At 42.3% G+C, this 20155-nt stretch overlaps 1 protein-coding gene across 1 annotated transcript; it reads right to left on the bottom strand.

The window, feature by feature from the left end:
• Positions 1-6316: 6316 nt before the first annotated feature.
• On the bottom strand, positions 6317-18618 carry lbr (lamin B receptor). Its single transcript, XM_079180597.1, is given in 15 exon segments — positions 6317-8082; positions 9609-9731; positions 9984-10064; positions 10317-10485; positions 10629-10754; positions 11206-11309; positions 11391-11585; positions 11809-11863; positions 12349-12456; positions 12458-12546; positions 13291-13480; positions 14627-14692; positions 15262-15489; positions 16193-16367; positions 18508-18618. Coding segments are annotated over 14 exon segments (1866 nt in total). The 5' UTR covers positions 16364-16367; positions 18508-18618; the 3' UTR covers positions 6317-7921.
• Between the last annotated feature and the right edge of the window lie 1537 nt (positions 18619-20155).

Here is a 20155-nt window from a genome sequence, read left to right as displayed (position 1 = left end):
ATAGCACTGTTATCAGTAAACAGTAACAGTAAATAGCTTGTTATAATGACTTACAGGGTCAAGTATCATTACACTTCATAATGGCTGGTCACTCACTGACATTATTTATTTTGCAATGATCATTGTGTATTATGATTCCCATAGTTGTTATGGGATCAATAATCATTTAATAATGCAGTATAATTACCGTTATAATGCATTATAATGTGATTATTCTAAGTGGCCACTGGGTGCTTTGGGTGAAGCGATGAGGTAGGCAGATGTAACACATTACAAGGCGGCTATAAGTCACTAAGTGGTCATTGTTTGCTTTGAGTTAAGTGAAGAAAAAAAACATTAAATCTACACAAGAACAACACACAAAATAATGAATCATCATTGTAAATATTCAGGAGCACTTATAACTATAATTCTACAGTGCTATAAGCAGATTATAATGCATTATTAGTATGTTTCTAATGCTTTGTAGACATGAGCATCATAGGAAGTGCTCCCCATGGACACATTATGAAATGTGTACGCTCCAAACAGCAGATCAACGTCCTCAGGATTCTGGCCTTTTGGCAGCATCGTGTGATTAAACAGCATCGTTATTGAAGGAGACATACCGAGAGAGTTTGGTGACGCAAAACACAAGCTAATCCAATTACTGGGCCGCAGGAGCAGAAAACACGTTTCGGAGCGTTTACGCAACACTGCCCTGAAGATCCACGCGAGGACGTGAACACATTAAATGACATTGGACTCATTGAGCGAAGAGAATCTCCAACAACAACAACTGGTATTCATCCGAAACAAGAGGTGCTTTTGATTGAATTGAGAGGGCGAATTGGAGAAACCTCTAAACTGTTTGCATCAGAGAGATGATCCAATCTCTGACGATTAATAATCAAATATTCAAATGACTTTTGCAACACCAAACATCTTAGAATAATAATTAAAAAAACATCTCTTTGGGAAAAAACAGACAAGCACAGTTGTCAACCTGTTGAGCACTCATTGGAAAAACAAACATATTTCAGTCACATGACAGGACGGTGCAGCTCTGCAGCACTTATGGGGTCCAAACTACACGTCAAGTGAGATTATCTGATAGGTTTTTGAATAAAACGGGTCAAAGTTTACACACGTTAACATCTACTCCTGTTCTCCGTGTGCTGTACAGCAAAAGTATCTGCTTCAACAGGCCAACGTGTAAAAAAAGAGTCTCGCTGTTCTTGTCTGTGAGGCGCAGAGTGAGGAGGAGAGGATACAAGTGAGGAATGAAAAGAGTAAAAGACACAAAGCTGGATCCTCAGAGGACCGAGCTCGTCTGCTTCAGGGAACGGTAGAAAAATCAGCTGAATGCTGTCGCGTTGGCCGAGCTGTCCAGAATAAAGGGGTGTGGGGGGGGGGGGGGGGGTGCGTCTTTCCTCTGTGCTCACAGAGAAGAAGAACATTTCCTCTTGGGAGATCAACCCTTTAGGAAAAAAGCATGACATCAGCAACTCCCCCGTTGACAGTTTGCTCCTGAACCTGCTGAGACACGATTCAGTCCAGAGCTCTAAAGGGGCGTCCCGCTGAAAAAACTACAAATGTCACTTTTGCTTGGCTACGATTGAAATAGAGCCACAGATTAGAGGATGCACAACACTGGCGAGTTTTCGCTGTCCGGGGCTCACATCCACCTGAAAAACTAGCGCCCTCCTCAGTCCAAAACATGAGCCACGACTGTCTGCTGAAGTCTCGGAAGCAATGACTGAGACCGACTCTTCATTAGTGTAAATTAACAAAACGCACTACAGCGAATCATAGAGGGGAAAAAGAGGTTATCTTCTGGTGCAAATGTTAAAGAAGAGGTCCTCAAAGGGGTTCTAGGGGTCTTTTGGGACATTCTGAAGGGGGGGGGGGGGGGGGTCTTTAAGTGGTTTCCACTGGGCCCTGCAGCACCATTAGTAATTAAACCACAGACTGTAAAACCGTAATCCGGTTTTCACTCTCACCTTCGCAGCTCAACCATGTGAAACCATTAGTCTCGTGGACGAGAAAGTATAACTAAGGAGAGCTGTTTAACAGAAAACGCATCCAGCAGACACAGACAGAGAGCCGGCACGATGCTAATGAGGAAAAGTCTCAGTCACGATACACACACTAAAGAGGCATGTGCTCTCACTCATCTTGTAATGAGTGGGAGCATGGTCCTTCTGTGCAGAAGTCAGCTTCAGGGTCCAACGTGATGATGGAGGGGAAACGGTTCTCTTTTTTTGGTTGTCGTTGTTGTTATTAGTCATGGGACATCCCGCCACTTTCTACATGAGTGAGTCTGTCTGGTGAGAAATGACCAGGACAGCAGAGAACAATGGACTCCAAACACAATAACTTTCAAAGCGGACATCTCAAACTCCACTGAACACTCCTTAAAGAGTTTTTCAATGAGAAATCACACAAGGCATGAATGAAACAAGTTTTCAGAACTTTAATTTGGAAGTTTCCTGTTTCATGGGGCCACTCTTTTTCTTTTTTCTTTATTTTTTAGTCACGGGCTTATGAGAGAATCTTAAAATGTAAAACAGAGCTTTTCTTTATTTCACAGTCCAGTACAGGATCAGTTAAATCTCAGCACAACAGCAACAGCAACTTTTGGACGGACAAAAAAAAAAAAGAATAAGCGCTCAGGATTTCAGTGCGTCATATTTATTAAAGGAGGCTCGAATATATCCAATAAATCAACCCACTGCAGTCTTCATCACATGTTGCTCCCCTGCGGCCTCGATCTGTCTTTCTGGACGTTTAATAAGAGGGAAAAGAAGAAGAAAACGAGCCAGAGACCGTTTTTCAGACTGTAGAAGTGAAATTGTAAAACTTGCGTGAAGTTTGGAGCGCACCGGAGCGCACCGCTATTTTCTAACGGGAGCAGCCTGCATGACGAGGTGGGGAGAAAAAAAAGTAATTCTAGCAATCTAAAAGAAACTTTAGAAACTTACCTGGGGAAGTCACGGAGAGGAAGAAGCCGGGGGGCCCGGAGGGACTTTCTCCGTCCGCCACTTGTAAGAACGTTGAAATCCAAGTTTTGGGTCCAGGGTGGGGTGGGGGGGAGACTGAGTCGAACTTGTCAAACTTCCCTTATAACGGTCCCGTCAGAGAAGTTACGGTCACCTGATCTCTCTACGTCAAGACCCAAGCCGCTGTCCGCTGGGAGGAGAGAGAGAGAGAGAGAGAGAGAGAGAGAGAGAGAGAGAGAGAGAGAGAGAGAGAGAGAGAGAGAGAGAGTGACAGAGAGAGAGAGAGAGAGAGAGAGAGAGAGAGTGAGAGAGAGAGAGAGAGAGAGAGAGCCAAGGTGCGGAACATATTAACATGTAGTGTAATAGTGCACTTAAGTATAGTTTTAATCTACTTTTACTTTTACTTCTGACATCCGAAGTTCCTCATTATTGCAGATTCAATGTCACATACACAACTTTACTATCATCTTATAAAATATGATGACGATGAAGATGATGATGATGATGATGAATCAGCTCCACCTCAACAAGCAACAAACATTAAGATTCAGCTGAATCCACAAAAACACTAATAACACTCTTCATAGTGACTACTGTTCTTTGTGATACTTAAAGGGATAGTTCACCCCCAAAACCAAAGAAAGACACTTGTGTCTCTTACCTTTAGTGCTATTTATCGATATAGATTGTTTTGCCGAGTTTTTGACATATCGGCCGTAGCGATGTTTGCATATGTCCAATATGATGGCACTTATCTTGTGACGCTCAAAGCGGCAAAAATAAAAAAAATACACATTTGAAAAAACTCAACAGCAATATCTCTTTAATCTTGACCTGGTTACTGAAGATAATCCACAGACCTTAGTTAGGACAGTTTCCAGTCTAAATAAACATAAATATATAAACAGCTTTTAAAGTGGACCACCAACACTAAGAATTCCAGTTCTACTCCCATGGCTAGAGGAGAGGCCATGGAAGTAAGTCATGTGATGTCATGATGTATAAAGTCTGGAGCTGCTGCATATTATACACTTGTTGTCAGTTGTGATCAGAGATAGTCCATATACTCACAACATTCCCCTAAAGGTGCTCTCAGTGTCACCTGTTCATCGTCTTTGGAGCAGCTCCACTCGTTATACTCGATGACATGACGTTTGGGTTTAGGATTTGGGAGAGAGCTGTTCATGTTTACTTATATTTGTTGGACTGTCTTAGACCGTAGGAATAATATGTGTGAATCTTGAAAATGGACGTAGGTCCCCTTTAAAGCTTAATACTGTCATATCGTGCCTATGACGCTTTGTAGCTCTTATGACGTTTTTATTTCGCCTTAAAGCTTTCTTGTGATGGCTCCCCCCTACAGAGGTGTTAGCTTTTACATTATTATTCTGTAATATTTTAGAATGCTCGTATTCTTATTACTTTTTTATAAAGGCCAGAGTTTGAGTGTTGTTTTGCTGCTGTCTTCTAGTGCTCATTTGCTTTGAAATGGTATTAATATTATGATAATGAATGGAAGCACCACCTCCAAAGTCAAATTCAAACCTGTTGATGCGTTCTTCTGTATTTCGTAACTTTCCATGAAACCACTCGGGTCTCCCATACTGCCCTTGGCCTGTGCACAGCACCACCTAGTGATGGAGAGAGTGCAGTGCAGCTGCATGTCCTGGTGCAGGTGTTAGCAGTAGACTGATGCCAACATTATGCACCACAGGCCTCTACAACTCATCTACCTCACGCATACAGATGGACAGCAGAGACATCAGGACCCGCAGGGACCTTTAATGTCAAACACAATGTTGGGCCTGATAATGATTGACAGCCTGGGCCGAGGGCTGATCTGTGAATGAGAGATAAACATACAACTTGCTTCTGTGTTGTGACGGTTACCACTTTGAATGAAGTGATCTGAGTTCAAATGTTGGTAGAACTTGATTTTTTGCGAGTGACAGGTCAAAGAGTGATGTTTGATTGACTGGTTCATTTTCTAGATAAGCCACGCTCCTTCAGTGGACACAGTGGATTCATTATTATCTCGTTTATATTTCTGAGTGAGCAGGATCGTGGTGCAGCTGCAGAATGAACTGTGCTTAAATTTCATTTAGTAAATTGACATTTACATTGGTTGGAAGTAGCTGAAACAAGACCACAGCGGTTGTGCCGTGATCAAAATAGATGCCTAGTTAACATCTAATTCAACCTTTAAATCACCACACACATTATTATTAGATTGTGAGTTTATAGTCTCTGTCTTTGATCTTTTATTTTTTATATTCAACTATTCTTTTTCATCTTCTGTTCTGTTTTGTCCCTGCTAACATATTTTAAATCGACTATTGGCAACAGCGTAATAGATTCCATCACTTGATCATTCATTTAATTTAAATCTGGTAAATTATGAATTATTGGACTCAAGTGTCCAATAATAAATAAAACTGTTAGATCTTTTATTTTGTAATCCTTATTTTAATTGAAATGAGGATGTTCATTTATCAATAGAGTATGTAATCTTTATAATTCATCCGAATCAATTTGAAAATTGATAATAAATATTGTTGAGAAATTCAATTGAACTTTCTATATTTGAAATGACAGTCAGTTGTTGACTACATATAGACGTTAATAAACTGTAGGCTACTTCAATATATATATATATAAACTAAATCATAACGACATTAAACATTATTGTGATGTTCTGGACCTTTGCATGAGGACATTCTCTCTAACTGGACCTCGCTGAATTCTAAATGAATACCTCTGTAATTGATTGTGACTTTTTTGATTCTTTTCAACATTATTTGCTTGCACTTCATTTCACACTTTACTTTGACTTATTATACAAGGACTTTTTCATCAAACTATGCCCTTTTTTTCTACATAATATACTATTACTTTTTTCAAAATACTATACTGACTTTTTGATATACTATGACTTTTGTGATGTAGCATTGCTACCAGCAATACGGCTCCTTTATTACCGGCGTGAGATCTGTGACTGCTTCCTCAGAATGAAGTTACGAAGGATTTCTACTTTCTGAATTCACGAGGAGAGTTCTTATCTTGTTGTCTTCACTCTGAAAATGGGAGTGGAACCGCTGTCTGCCATCAGAGACGTTGGCACTGAAGTATGCAGGTGCATAACGCCGTTCAGCTTTGCTTAACATAGGTTGTCTAAAGTTTGTCTCTAAAATGTTAAAGGACGAGTGAGGTGTAGGCCTCCTTCAGACGGCCACTTTAATCAGTGAATGACATGAACTTCCTGGAGCAGCACTGTTGCACCTCTGATCCGGTCTTCAAGCCTTCGAATGAACAAAGTACACAAAAAAGCAGAAAAAGCAAATACTGTAAATCTTTATTTTCAGCTGCAACATTTGAATAGAAAAGCTTTTTCTAGCCACTGTCACAGATGTGATGCATTGTCTTTTTACTGTACATCCAACTTATTGCTTTCCACTCAGACTGCCACACCAAGGAGACAAGTTCACCAGCATCATATTTGAGATTGAGATATATATATATATATATATATATATATATATATATATATATATATATATATATATTGTGCTGACATGGCAGATCTAGGTGTAAACATCACTACAGTGGTCAAAATTCAAACTTAACTTTAAAACAAAAACCCAAACAAATACAAAGCAGTATTAAATATCGAATGAGAAACATGGCTATTAGCACTACTGTTATCTCCTTTACGGAAAATAACAATTTAAAAACAAGAACAAAAAAAAACTATTTACAAAGAATTCAGTCAGCGCAGCATAAGAAACATGCTACCTAATCTAGTTCATATAGTGGTACTTTTGTACTCCGCTACAGCTGCACAGGCAGACAAATACTTCTTTTTTGGGTTCATCGTTGCTAATGCAGCCAACAGCTTTCCATGTCGTCACAGTATTAACTTCATTCAAATTGTCTGTCATATTACCTTCGAGTTAAAGCTGAAATAGGTTCAAACCAAATTCATGTGGCAGTGGTGGGAAAAGAACCAGTTCACAATAGGAAATGTGATGCAGATGGTTTCATCGCTATAAAAGAGTCATCAGCACGGTTAGGGTTAAGTGTGACGCGTGCGATGGCGGCTACTTGTTCATAACGGGTACAAACGCTACTGTTGGAACAAACAAACACACACTCACTCCCAAGAGACAGTGCGCACAGCAAAGTGACTGAACCTGAGGTAGCAAGAGACCAAATCAAACACACTTTGGGATTAATAATGTAAAAAAATAAAAAGAATATGTCTCTTCACATTAGTGCATTTTTCTAGAAACCTCCCAAATCAATTTACACTCAAGTTAAAACTAGATGTCTATCAAAAGAAGATGCAAGCTAATTTATATAACACTTTAGTAACTCATTAGCCAGGTCCGCTGTGCAGACTAGTTCTCAATAGGGAGCATTTTCAATCCCAGCCTTCACAATATACACATCCAGTATGTTCTAGCAGGTACTTACAAAAATGATTCATAAAAGCCAAGCTGACATTGTGACATTTTGAATATGAGAGCAAAGAGTAAAATTATGCAAATGGTGAGATATTGTTGAAGTATAAAACAAATGTGTATATACAAAAATATACATCCTAACAAGACATTCCTATTTCCTAGCAGAAGCATTTTCATTCCTCCCAAATGTTGAAAACTATTCCAAGTCTATATTTTTTTTAAATTTCTATTAAAATAAAAAGGCAATTGTTCAAATAGTCCATGATACCAATGGTGCCATTTTCTCTTGCCTCAAAACATTCAAAATACTGCTGCTCCTTCATTCCAGAATGAAGATTTGAAAAGCTCTTGGATTAAAAAACAAAGATTTAAAAAGTAAACTCAGTCAACTATCCATTGAAATTTAAGTTAGATTTTTTGGTGCCTTAATATTGGGTAGAGGAGGCCTCAGCTCGGGAGTGTCCAGCACCGGGCTCCTCAGTAGACGCGAGGAATGATCCGGTAGCGGACAGTTCGGCAGTACTCTTCCCACGCAGAGCCGTACTTCCTCCTGCACTCGCTCATGTCCCGGGCATCTCGGTGCACAAGCAGGATGATGAAGTAGATCATGTAGTACCACGGCAGGAGGTGGCTGAAGCCTGGGGGATGGATGGCAGAGAGGACAGGACACTTTAACCCGACTGTCATTCAAAGTAAACTGTTCATAGCGTTATGATCCTGTTACAAATGTAGTAGTTTAGTCACTGGCTATTTATCGATTTTTCTTTACCAAAGCCACTGGTGACTAGGGCTGCAACAACGAATCGATAATCGATTATTAAAAGAGTTGGCAACGAATGTCATTATCAATTCGTTGTGTCGCGCAATTATTACGCCACTCAATAAGTGGCGGAGATGTTTGAGTGTTCAAAGCAGGCCCGGTCGCCTGAATACCGCAGCTAGGAATAATGGAATAGGACTCCGGTTCTATTTTGTGGGTTTTTCTCTGAACTGGGGCCATGATTAAGAGGGACGGCCGGGGGAAACCTCACCCGACCCGGACACGGAAAGGATTGCCAGATTGATGCTCTTTCTCCATTCTCTGGGTGGTGGTACATGGCTGTTCTTAGTTGGTGGAGCGATTTGTCTGGTTAATTCCGATAACGAACGAGACTCCGGCATGCTAACTAGTTACGCGGCCCCGTGCGGTCGGCGTCCAGCTTCATAGAGGGACGAGTGGCGTTCAGCCACACGAGATTGAGCAACAACAGGTCTGTGATGCCCTTAGATATCCGGGGCTGCACGAGCGCCACACTGAGTGGATCAGCGCGTGTCTACCCTTCGCCGAGAGGCGTGGGTACCCCGCTGAACCCCACTCCTGATATTCGTCCATTTATTTTTTAATTATTACTTTAACAGCTCAGGGATGTTCAAGGAGCAACCTGTTTGTGCACTTTCTGAAGATTCTTTGCACTGTCAGTTCTGTTTTTGAATAAAGGGTTAGAAATTAATGCTTTTTAGTTTTTTTATCCAATTCATCGAACAAATGTAATGTAATCGATTATTAAAATAATTGTTAGTTGCAGCCCTACTGGTGATGTTAGAATACAAAACTCCATCACAAACATCTTCTGGAACAGAGCTTTAGGATTTTGCAAGGTCACGTTTTTACGTGACACTTTTCAAGAAAATCCATGAAATCAACTGGAAGGTGTTGGTGAGACGGGGTGGAAGTTATTTGTATAATAAACAGAAATTTCACTTCAGTGCTTGAACCCTGATGTGTTAAACAGATACAACTGACAGGTAACTAGCAGAGACTGGATAGATATGGATGTGGGCTCTGGGACCTCACTCATAGCTTCATCCTGGATGTTTGTTTTTGAACCAGAAGTGACCGTATTTGGATGAGAGCGTGGAGCTGGTGAAGAGGCTCAGAGGGGACAGGTCCGGTTACCATAACTAACCGCTTACTTGGTTATCCAGGTGCATCCATAATTCACCTTATTAATTGGGATGCTCATTTTTTTTCTTTAACCGTACATACGTTCAGTGTCTTAGTACAACAAGCTAGGTATGGTGAGCTAATTACTGCTGTACTGTTGTATAAATGAAATACAGTCTCGTTACTATGAGTCCATGCGTCCAAGTGATTTATTTTACTGCAAATGTGAAGCCAACTCACCACAGGGTAGGGACCAGGCCAGAGCCATCAGAAGGTCTCCCAGGTAGTTGGGGTGGCGGACCACACCCCACCAGCCGGACACCAGCAGACTCTTTCCTGTAGCTGTGGGGATCGTCTTCAGATCTGCAGAGGACAGACACAAAGGTTACCACAGCGATACAGACATGGCCACAGAAATGAAAGGGGAAAAGGTGGTTATCTGGACACAAAGTACTCCACACATATGGAAAATCATTCATTTATTGACTGTAACTCTAGAGAGATCAGGAAGTCTATGGCTGGTCCATCTCAGTAATCTTCCCTTGAAGGTCAATAAAGAAATGTTTAGGTCATTACACAACCATGACATAGCATTAATCCCACAACAGAACTTACGAGACAGTTTGGGGTCTGATGGGTTTCTCCTGAAGGCGTTCTTCTCAGAGTTGGACTTCCTGAAGATGTAGAAGCCAACGACTGAAAGACAGAGACGAAGAGAAAACTTAAACATCCGACTCAGCTCTAACGGCTGGAGAAATGTATTAGCTTTACCTCTTTGGGATTTAACTATTAGTCTGTTTTTAATGAAATGAACCGTGACATTTGTCATTGAGTAGCTTGACCTCAAGATAAAGTAACAAGAACTATAGACAAATGCAGTTATGTAATGAAATAATGCAGCTGTTGAGCAGAGAGGGCCAGTGACTAGTTTGATGCTCTGCTACTTACGTTTGAGTGCGATTATGGCTGCGACTGCGGGGAGGCTCAGGGGGTTGGGGTGGCTGACCAGGTAGTAGGCCTGCAGGGTGTAAGTAGAGGGAACCCACACCAGATCACCAAACGCCAGCATGAAGCCAAAACCATCGTGCATCAAGTCCATGGTGGTCAGGATGGCCTCCTGAGGAGCAGACAGACACAATCGTCACTCATTGTTTTCATGAAAGTAAGATGGGTCAGAAGTTGATACGCTGATCATGTCTTTTTATTCATTAATATGTTCTATCAAATTCCCTCAGAGTGATCTTTTTGAGAACAGCGTACCTCATTCCAGAGGCCGTCCACCACGTAGAGCAGCTGGAAGAGGTTCACAAGGATCATGGAGTAGGATGGAGCATCCAGTTTCTGCTGCTTCATCTCAGCCAGCGCCATCGCAAAGTTGATCAAACACTGGACGACACACAAATCATTACCAATTTTTCATGTTTCAAATATTGCAGAAACAATGTAGTACAGGCCTGATAGACCCATGTTCACGAGCTGCTAGAAAATCTGAACTGAAGGTCTGCATTCCCCTCATAGCCACGAGCAAACACAAGGCGCTCATTAAGCTCATACCATATGTCTGAGGCTCAGAATAAATCCCACATGTGGCCACCGGAGGGTGCAATGTGTATAGAAAATGACAGGCCCCATTGAAACAGATGTGGAACTTTAACTCTATAATTCGCTGTGGTATAAAAGGTACATGTTTAAAATAACACTGTTGCTACTTTCAGTGTATTTGGCTATGGAAATACAAAAGGCCTGTTTAGCTTGCAATAATAAACGTCTTACTTCAAGTGCTCACTAAATGTATTACTGAGACAAATGTTTGCTTTGCTGTCCCATGAAAACTCACCCAGCCGATCAGACCAGGGCGCATCTCGCAGAAGAATTTCAGGTCAAATCCTTTGATGCGTGGATTGAGCTCATGTCCTTTGAAAAAGTCATAGACCACATTGCCTGGTGAAATAGAAGAGACAAGAAATCAGACATCAGGAGGCACAACAAAATGTGTCTGAGCAGTGAGAAGGTAACCCTTACCAGAGCTTCCCCCCAGTGCCAGCTGCTCCGTGGCAGCGTACCGAGAGCGGACATACAGGTAGACGCTGAGCAGGACGGAGATGAGGAAGGAGGCCACAGTCAGCTGCAGGAAGTGGCTGTGGATGTAGGTGAGGTCGACGCCCTGGTGCACTGCTGCTACTGCAACTAGAGAGCTCACCGTGATGGCGAAGAAACCTGGAGGGACACAGAGCTTTAGATACAGATGGGATGGAAGAAAGATCGATGTGGAAGACAAAAGAAACGATGATTAAAACTAAAAAGAAAGTTGAATGATAGCAGAAGCATTGTCTCTTTATGCTCTAAGCCGGTCAGTTAACAGATGAGCCAGCGCCTCAACTTAACAGTCAGTATTGGTGAATGCTAGTTGAATGAGACAACGCTCACTTCACAGCCTCACCATTGGTTCTGTACTTCAGCCTCTCCCCAGACCGAAGTGGCATGCCCTCGCTCAGCTAGAGAGGAACAAAAGACATTTGGATTAACTGATGCACCTGCTTTTGATCTAAGAAACACATACCAAACAAAAAATGTAATGTTTATCGTTTAGGTAATTAGTAAGATATCAGGAGGTGGAAGAACAGCTTCCTTGTTCCTGTGGAGAATCTAATTAACTGTTACTCCTGACCATTAATCTAGTTTCTGCCTCCTGCCAGAGATAACAAACTCAAAGTCATGCGCTGGTTCACGTGCGTATTCCCTGTACCAGTTAAGGATAAAGATGTTTATTGTCATTGTAAAAAACATACAACGAAATGAATAATAAAGAGCAAAGGCAGCTACCACCTCCACCATGTGTACTGGCTTCAGTGAAACACGGTACTGATGGTGACTAGGGGAAACACTGCATCCATGTGCATCGACTCAGACTTTATTTCTCTTCATTAACTCATGCGTGCATTTTTCTTTATGTGTTCAGTTCTCGGCTCTTCTCACTCACCTTCCCAACAGGCAGTACGTAGAGCAGGACCTGGAGTAAAATCCAGAGGATCACAAAGCCAAATGCCTGAGTATCCCAGAAGGCTTCGAGGGGGGGCAGAGGGGGGGGGGAAGCTGGTCAGACTGGGGTCCTCCTGGTTGACCTGGAGTACCAGGAAGAGAACCCAGGCCGGCAGGAAGAGCAGCCAGAAGTATGCTCCTGGAGAAAGGAAAAGACGGATTGATGAGGTTCATTTCACAATGACACCACAGTCTAGTGTATTACACAAAGCAATGCATTGAGTGAATCAGTTAACACCAAAGGTTTATGTTGCATAAGATAAGCTTTATTGTCCCGCAGGGAAAGACATGATTCATTCAAGAGGGATGTTAATAATTAACTGTTTCACCGTTAACCATCAACAAGAACTTTGACCAATTAATGCTGAGAGTTAAACAGTTAAATCAAATATAATAGAAACTCAGGAGAGGCTTGTCACGAAACCCTCTGAACCCCCAAGCAGTTTCAGGGCGTTTCTCTGTGGCCTTGATTTTTATTGCATTAAAGTCCCGGCTGGTAAAAATATTTTGTGCAGTATAACACAGTTCAATGCCATAAATGATCTCAAAAAACAAAAAACAAACAAGGTTGAATTTCTTTGATAATGTATTTTACATAAATTGGAATCTATCTAATATATATATATATATTATATTATAGTATAGTACGATGAAACTGTCCTGCATTTATCAAAAATATGAGTTGGTATTGTTGACACTGTCAGGAGGCTCCAACACTAACTCAAAACACAGCCTCGAACAACGGAAATACATAAATGACCTGAAGTGTGAATAAATACAATTGTGTGCCTTTGAAAGCACCGGGCCCTAAATGAAACTGTGGGAGTCTTTGATGATCGTCCCCTGGCTAGTTGCTGCAGATCTTATCCATCCTATAACCTACCTATCTTGCCTCCAAAGTCCAGAGGGGTGGTGGGGGAGGCAGCGGGAGCTGCAGCCAGATTGGCATCCTCCTCCTCCAGCTGCTCTGGTTTGGCCTCGACTGGTTTGGCATCTCCAGTGATCTTCCTGCGGCGCAGATTGTAACGGCCTTGGCTCTTACCAGGCTCCGCCTCTACCGTAGCCTCAGATTTCTGAAGAAAGGTTTTTGGATTATTAAAATCATACAAATCAAATTCAAAAGTTGTACAAGACGTGGGCTCCCAATTACAACAAAGCTCTTGCGCAGCATAACGTCTCAGTGACACCAGTTGATTGACGAGGTTTTGATCGTCAGACCTTCATCAGGTAAAGCTCCTATAAACAAATAAAGACGTAAAGGCTGGCTGTTTACATTTTAGAAGGGGGGGGGGGGGGCTTAATGAAGGGTGAATTGGTCTTCTACATCATTGGATGACTGAAACAATGACAAATGCAGCAGAGAGAAGGCAGATTTGTTTTGGTGTCAAATAGTTAAGATAGCCGTCATTTATAACATTTGCACTGTAGGTTAGCCTTCAGGCTAAATATCTCTTCATATACAAATGAAAACACTGAGAAGAAATGGTTTATATAAATGGCTTTCCCATTTTAAATCAAATCATACACCAAAGATTCAAATTTAAAAAGATGTAAAGATCCCAACATAATTCATTTACAGCTCTTGGGGATTCATTCGAGTTTCTGAAACACCCTTCTCTTCATTTAACTTTGTCGTTCACGAAGTACAGCTTTACTTTCTCTGTTCACTAAACGATATGTTCACAGAGCTATGACTGAGCTCTCAAACCACGTCGAACAGAGGGTGTACCTATCTAGGATTCAAGCTTAGGTCTCATAACCATACAGACCTACAATGACTTTAGAGGCTAGCTGGTCTCAGGGATCTCATTTAGGCAAAAACTAAAACAACAAAGCTAGCAAAATGGGACAAAACTACATTAATGTAATGTAGTTTATATTTATACATCAACTCATTTTAGAATCACAGATGTCTACCGCTCTACACGTAGGACCCTAAAAGGCAGGGACTGTAAAGAAGTTGCACATGTTGGTACGTCATGTGACCGGCTAAATGAAGCACGATCTTGTGAGGGGAGCCTCCCTCAGTTGGAACACACACACGCACGCACGCACGCACGCACGCACGCACGCACAATGACATTCCATTAGCTCCAACTTGCCTCAAAGGCCTTTCACAAATGTTCATTTGTGTACGGGGCAATGTGCCTGTCCACCACAGATTTATTTCTTGACCTTTTTCAACATGTTTTTAATTACAAAATAATAATAAAACTCACCTCATTTACTGTGTTATTCTCCTCTTTCTTTTCCTGCTCATTGTTCTCAGCTGCCTTTGTCTGTTTCTGCCCGTCAAACAATGGAGGCAGATTGATGGAGATGAAGAGAGACAAGGGGGGGGGGGGGGGAGAAAGCAACGTGAGGAACAGGCAGAGGGAATGTGACGGGTTCGGGTCAAAATCCAGGATGGCAGAGAGACAGAAACCCCACAACATGTAATGATGATTTAGGACATTTCATGATCATCTTGCCAGATAACAATGTTCCTTTTGGAAATCAACTGATGGCACAACTTTAACTTCAGCCAAGACCATTTTATTTATCCAGCCCAATATGACAAAAAACATTCACGTTTGAAGATGTGTGCAACATCGATAGTTTTACGTCCGCGCGAGCGAGCGCACGCACCCCGGGACAGTCCACTAGGAAATGTTACTCTATAGCACAAGATAAAGTGAATTGACACTACATCTGCATACAATGACATGTAGGTGGCAGAGATGAACAGTAACACTATATATGGCACAGTATTTACTCTTTCTGATATCATTTGATGAATCTCTTCCTGTACAGCAGACTCTCCAACATCACCAGTGCTGAGACAAGAGGATGAGAAGGCCACTGTGGCACTTACCAGTGGACTCAGCCTGACTTCCAGTGAATCCTTCAGCCTCGTATCCCTGCGGGAGGATGGCGGGCCATCCGTTAGAGCTGCAGCAGCGACAGCCGCCACCTTGCGGGAGGGCGAGCGCCGCGTGGTCCTTGCTGGGGAGCGAGAGCGGGAGCGGGAGCGGGAGCGGCTGCGGCGACGGCCCGGAGATCGAGAGTGGGAGCGAGAGCGGATCAGGAAATCTGAAGCATTCTGAAGGAAAAACAGCAATTGAGAGCAAAAGGCGGGATTACAACCAATAATAACGAGTGTGCCTTGTTCTATAGGAGAGACAGAAAAGCTGGTCTCATCTTGTGTATAATATAATAGCTGCACACAGCAGGGTCGAAAAGAGGTTGTCGGCAAGGCTTGTGCAATATAATGGTATTCAGATATCAATTTATCAGATATCAATTGCGGTCACGATTTGGGCTTCCCGCAATTTAACGACCATGATAGACTGTGATATTGACGTTTAGCATGCGAGCTTCGCTCATGGAAAACTCAGCTGCATATCAAATCAAGCGCTTCCTACACTAACAAGCAGCCATCAGGCCGATAGAGATGTTTTGGCTTCACTTCGGAGGAGCCATCATGCCGCTGTGTGAGCGCCCGATGGCGACAGTCCGTGAAAAACCTTCCTGAATGTTGGCGCTGCAGTCCAGAGTAGAAAAGTAGTACACTGATTACATTACAAATTTGAACCGAGAGCAGACGGTTAAAAAAAAGTCTCATTTTAACGTAAAGAACTGTCAACAATAAGTAGGAATATGGCAAAACATTGAAAGACAGAGCAGTACTCTGTTAATTTAATTTGGGGTAAAACGTTTTGGTTCTAGAAGATGCACCGTGACTAAGAACCGCTTTTATCTTAATGCAAAGATTTAAACAAAAGCATGTTACATGTTCAGTTTACCTTGATGTCTTGCTCCCTGAGCTCCAGCTCAGTACCGTCCTTGTAGATGACGGTGTAAAGACTACTTTTGGCATCGAAGCCCAGCACCTTGACCTCATAATACAGGCTGCTGCCAGGCCAGCGGCCCATGACCATGTCTCCTCTCTGATGCCTTACAGCAGGCATCTTCATCGACCTGAGAATAAGTGAGAGACGAGAGATATAGTACAGTGAGGAGGGAAGAAAGAGACAGAGAGTCAAATACAGCACACAGAGACAAGAACAGGTGGGAAGGGAAGCACAAAAGGAAAGGAGATAAAAGATAATAGTATTTAGTCTTTCATCAGAACTGTGTCGGCTGACTTTTGGATTTTTTTGACAGTAAAAAACAAAAGTAGAGAAGCAAGGTACATTTTGCATCACATGAAGAAGAATGTTCTACTATTTATTGAGAGAAGGATACTATGATACAATGGCAGGCATTGTTATTGAACCCTTTTCTGTTTCCATACAGTCCAGCGAAGCACAGCATGAGCTCAAACTTCTACAATGACAACTACAGCGAGTGGCATCTCTAAATCTCAATGGGCTCATTGTCACTCACTCTGCCTTGGCAGTTACATATTTGACATACTGCTTTCTGTCCGTCCACTGCATTCACAGTGTAACTACGGCTGGACAATACAGTTTCCGTAATTAATGAAGCAATGTAGCCAACGAACACAAACTGAAATAGTCTTAGAAAAACAGCAATTGTGCAATTTATCGTGCGATTGTACAGAGCAGATGTTATTCAAAAAGACACACTAAAGGGTTAGAGCAACCACAGAAGAGCTGGCTTTGAGCCTGAAGACGCTCCAGAGCTGAGGAACTGAAGCCGATGAGACATTCAAGCAACCCGTTACTACAACATGCTGAGATGAGCGGGCTTCTTCTGGCCCCTCCCCCAGGCATTTAGACTACTCTTCAAAATAATTCATGTTGAAATATGTTTAACCCTCGGAGGACAACATTAAAAAGTACGGGCACTCTCTCCACAGTCCATACTGACACCCCTAGGGGAATCCCTGAACCTCACAGGAAAGAAAATCAAACCAATCTTCGTTTCCGATTTAACGGTTTGCCAATGTGTGAAACTAATTTGGCAGATGCATGGTGACGCATGCAGCAGGGTGAAGTCATCCTTTCACTAAGAAAAAAACCCCACAGGTTATACTTAACTTTTGTCTGCCAACTGCCCTGCTATCAGACTGTGATAAAAGGTTCTTCCGCTGTGTCTGCTTCAGCATTGTTCAGAAAATTCAACCCTCTCATATGGAGGGGTAGAGGGACAATTTACCACAAAAGGGCTACTTACATTAGCCTACACTTTAGAATGGCAAACACCGACTGTAGTGTGCACCACTGGACACAATGAGGTAGGCCAGGCAAGGTCAGCATTATGGAACATTAGTGACCAGAAAACCGCCACACTGCGGCAGAACTGCTGACAGGTCCGTCCCTGCTAGGTTTACCCAAAGCTGTCTGTCTGACAGAGTCGTGCCATTCAAGTCACAGCCAACCAAGCAAGGCATTCTAGACAGGAACCTGAGCTGTGGCTGTTAAGTTTGCTAAATATAGCAGACAGTTTGAGGACAACCGTACAATCTAAAATGGTTAGAACGGTGGATCAGTTTTACACCCACAGAGTGGACAAATACAATTTTCTTCCATGCTGCAGAAAGCGACATCTGAATGATTGCCACATGAAAAATAAGAAAGTGTAAAGGCAAACCATGCGCGAGCATGCTTGTGTTACACACAGCTCATTCAAAAAAGGTCTATTAACTGAGATAAATGGAAACATACCCATGTTTCTGCTAGTCTAAATCACTTTCCCAATGCGTCACCTTGCCACTGCCAGCATGAGAACACAGGGGAAGCATTACAACAATGTACAACATGTTTGATTAGTAGCACCGTAACAAGAAAAGTAAGTTACTGGAAGTGGAGAAACACTGACTTAGTTATTAGCACAGCGCGCTTTGGTTTCAGCAAAGCAAATGTAGATCTTTACCTCCAGCTCTCTACTGGTGACCATTGTAGCCACATACCCTAATGACAGCCTCCTGTCAGCAGCATTAATAATTCAAAGTCCAGAAGTTAACACAGCGCCATGCTTCAGGAAATGGCAGGTAGCATATAGAAACTGCTTTGAGGTTAGGATTAGTTGTTTAGGTTGTGCTTTTTTTTTACCCTAAATCGTCCACCTCGGGTGAAATTAAGCATGTATATCAAACTCCTTCATGTTAAAATTGACAATTAAACAAAACCACTCAATCAAACCCGATGTGTACCTTATCTCTTGTATGCCTTTATAAACACAAAACAACTCCAGCAGTCCTTCAAGTAATCGGCTCGTCAGGATTACAACAAATAGGTAGAGAGGGTCATAAAGATCCACACCACGCGAGTGAGAAACCACCTCAATATGACACACCCGAAGCTCGTCCCCGCGCTGCTCTCCTGGCTTGCCAGCAGAGTTCCACATGGGATGTGAGAGTCAGGGCGGGACCGATGAGTTCCCCCATCAGATGTGATGCCGGGCTGATGAAGAGATACGGGCTGTCCCGTAGGTGGAGTTTTCACATAAGTCCCCCCCTGTGCAGAAAACTGCTGTTTAGCTGCACCTGGTATGCAGTCCCTTTGACATGCAACGTTCAAGTTAAGTTGTAAACACCGACCATTGAGACGATAACGTGCTGTAAAACTGTTAACATTGCAGTGCCGTATTATGTACCTTTCATAGCGGTGGGATACATCTGAGTGCTTTCCTTTGGTGAACCAAACAACAACACTGATTAAACCCATGCAACACAAACTTTAACGTAACTGTCCACGTTAAAGCGCCACCAGAAGTCAGGTTACTGTTACGTTACTGTTAGGTCGCGAGAGCAACGACCACTATTTTACAGTATGTTCTTGTATTGTGAGGATACATTATAAGACTATCTAATGTGAACCATCTATCACAATGTAGTAACACCAAGTAACATTTACAGTTCAATGGAAAATACGTCAAACACGTCACGTTCGTTTGGATTTATATCATTAGTCTCTTGCGCAACTTTCAGTGTGTTATCATTTGGCATCAAGTTAAGTTACGGTAATTACGAATAATTTGAAGCACTTTTGTTAATTGACTCTAACGTATTCTGCCTTTCTTTACAGTGCAGTCATAAAGTAATTCTATGTTTTGCTGCTTAATACAAATGCGAGATGAGTCTGACAGTAGTTAATGATATATTTTATACCACAACTCAGTTCTAATGTAGCGGACCTGTTGCTTTAAAGAAGTGCGTCCCACTAGCTCGGTAAACTCAAAGATAGCCCTCGTGAAGCAGCACGCGACACAAACGAAGGAGGGAAAACGTCATGCATTCAAACGCTGTTGGCGAAGTCAACAAACGTCACAGAAATAAACCGTGAGCACACGTGTGGATAAATTCCAACACTTAATTCAGTGATGGTATCCAAGCGAAAGTGTTAAAAACACGAACGTTAATGTGCATCTAAAAACCGACTGGGCAACCGTTAGCATTGTCGTTACTATTTACTTGTATGGTCTTTGAGTGGACAGGCACCGTCTAATTTCTGGCCATCACGTCACTAATCTAGAGACGCTCGGGTCCATAACGGTAACGTTATAGTTAAAGTCACCGAGCATCTGGCCACAATTATCAAACCTCTCTAATATAACTCTGAGCCATGAAGAAAAAGGACTGGCTGCTTACACACAATCCAACAGTCGCTCCAGCCTTTTTATTTTGACCAGTGGAAACAAGTTAAGATTCCAGGAACTAGTCGGCGCCTAGTCTCCGTTAACTGCTAAAACCAAATTGCCCAACAAAGAGAAACGTACAGCGATTTGCCCTTTTTCATCACAAGCCTATGCATTGGTGAGGCGTACTTACCTTAGTATTACGGGAGTAATTCCAGTGAGTA

Source organism: Pholis gunnellus, assembly GCF_910591455.1.
Source record: "Pholis gunnellus genome assembly, chromosome: 19".
Classification (NCBI taxonomy): Eukaryota; Metazoa; Chordata; class Actinopteri; order Perciformes; family Pholidae; genus Pholis; species Pholis gunnellus.
The sequence above is the reverse complement of the archived record's forward strand: the minus strand, read 5'-3'. Positions and strand labels throughout refer to the sequence as shown.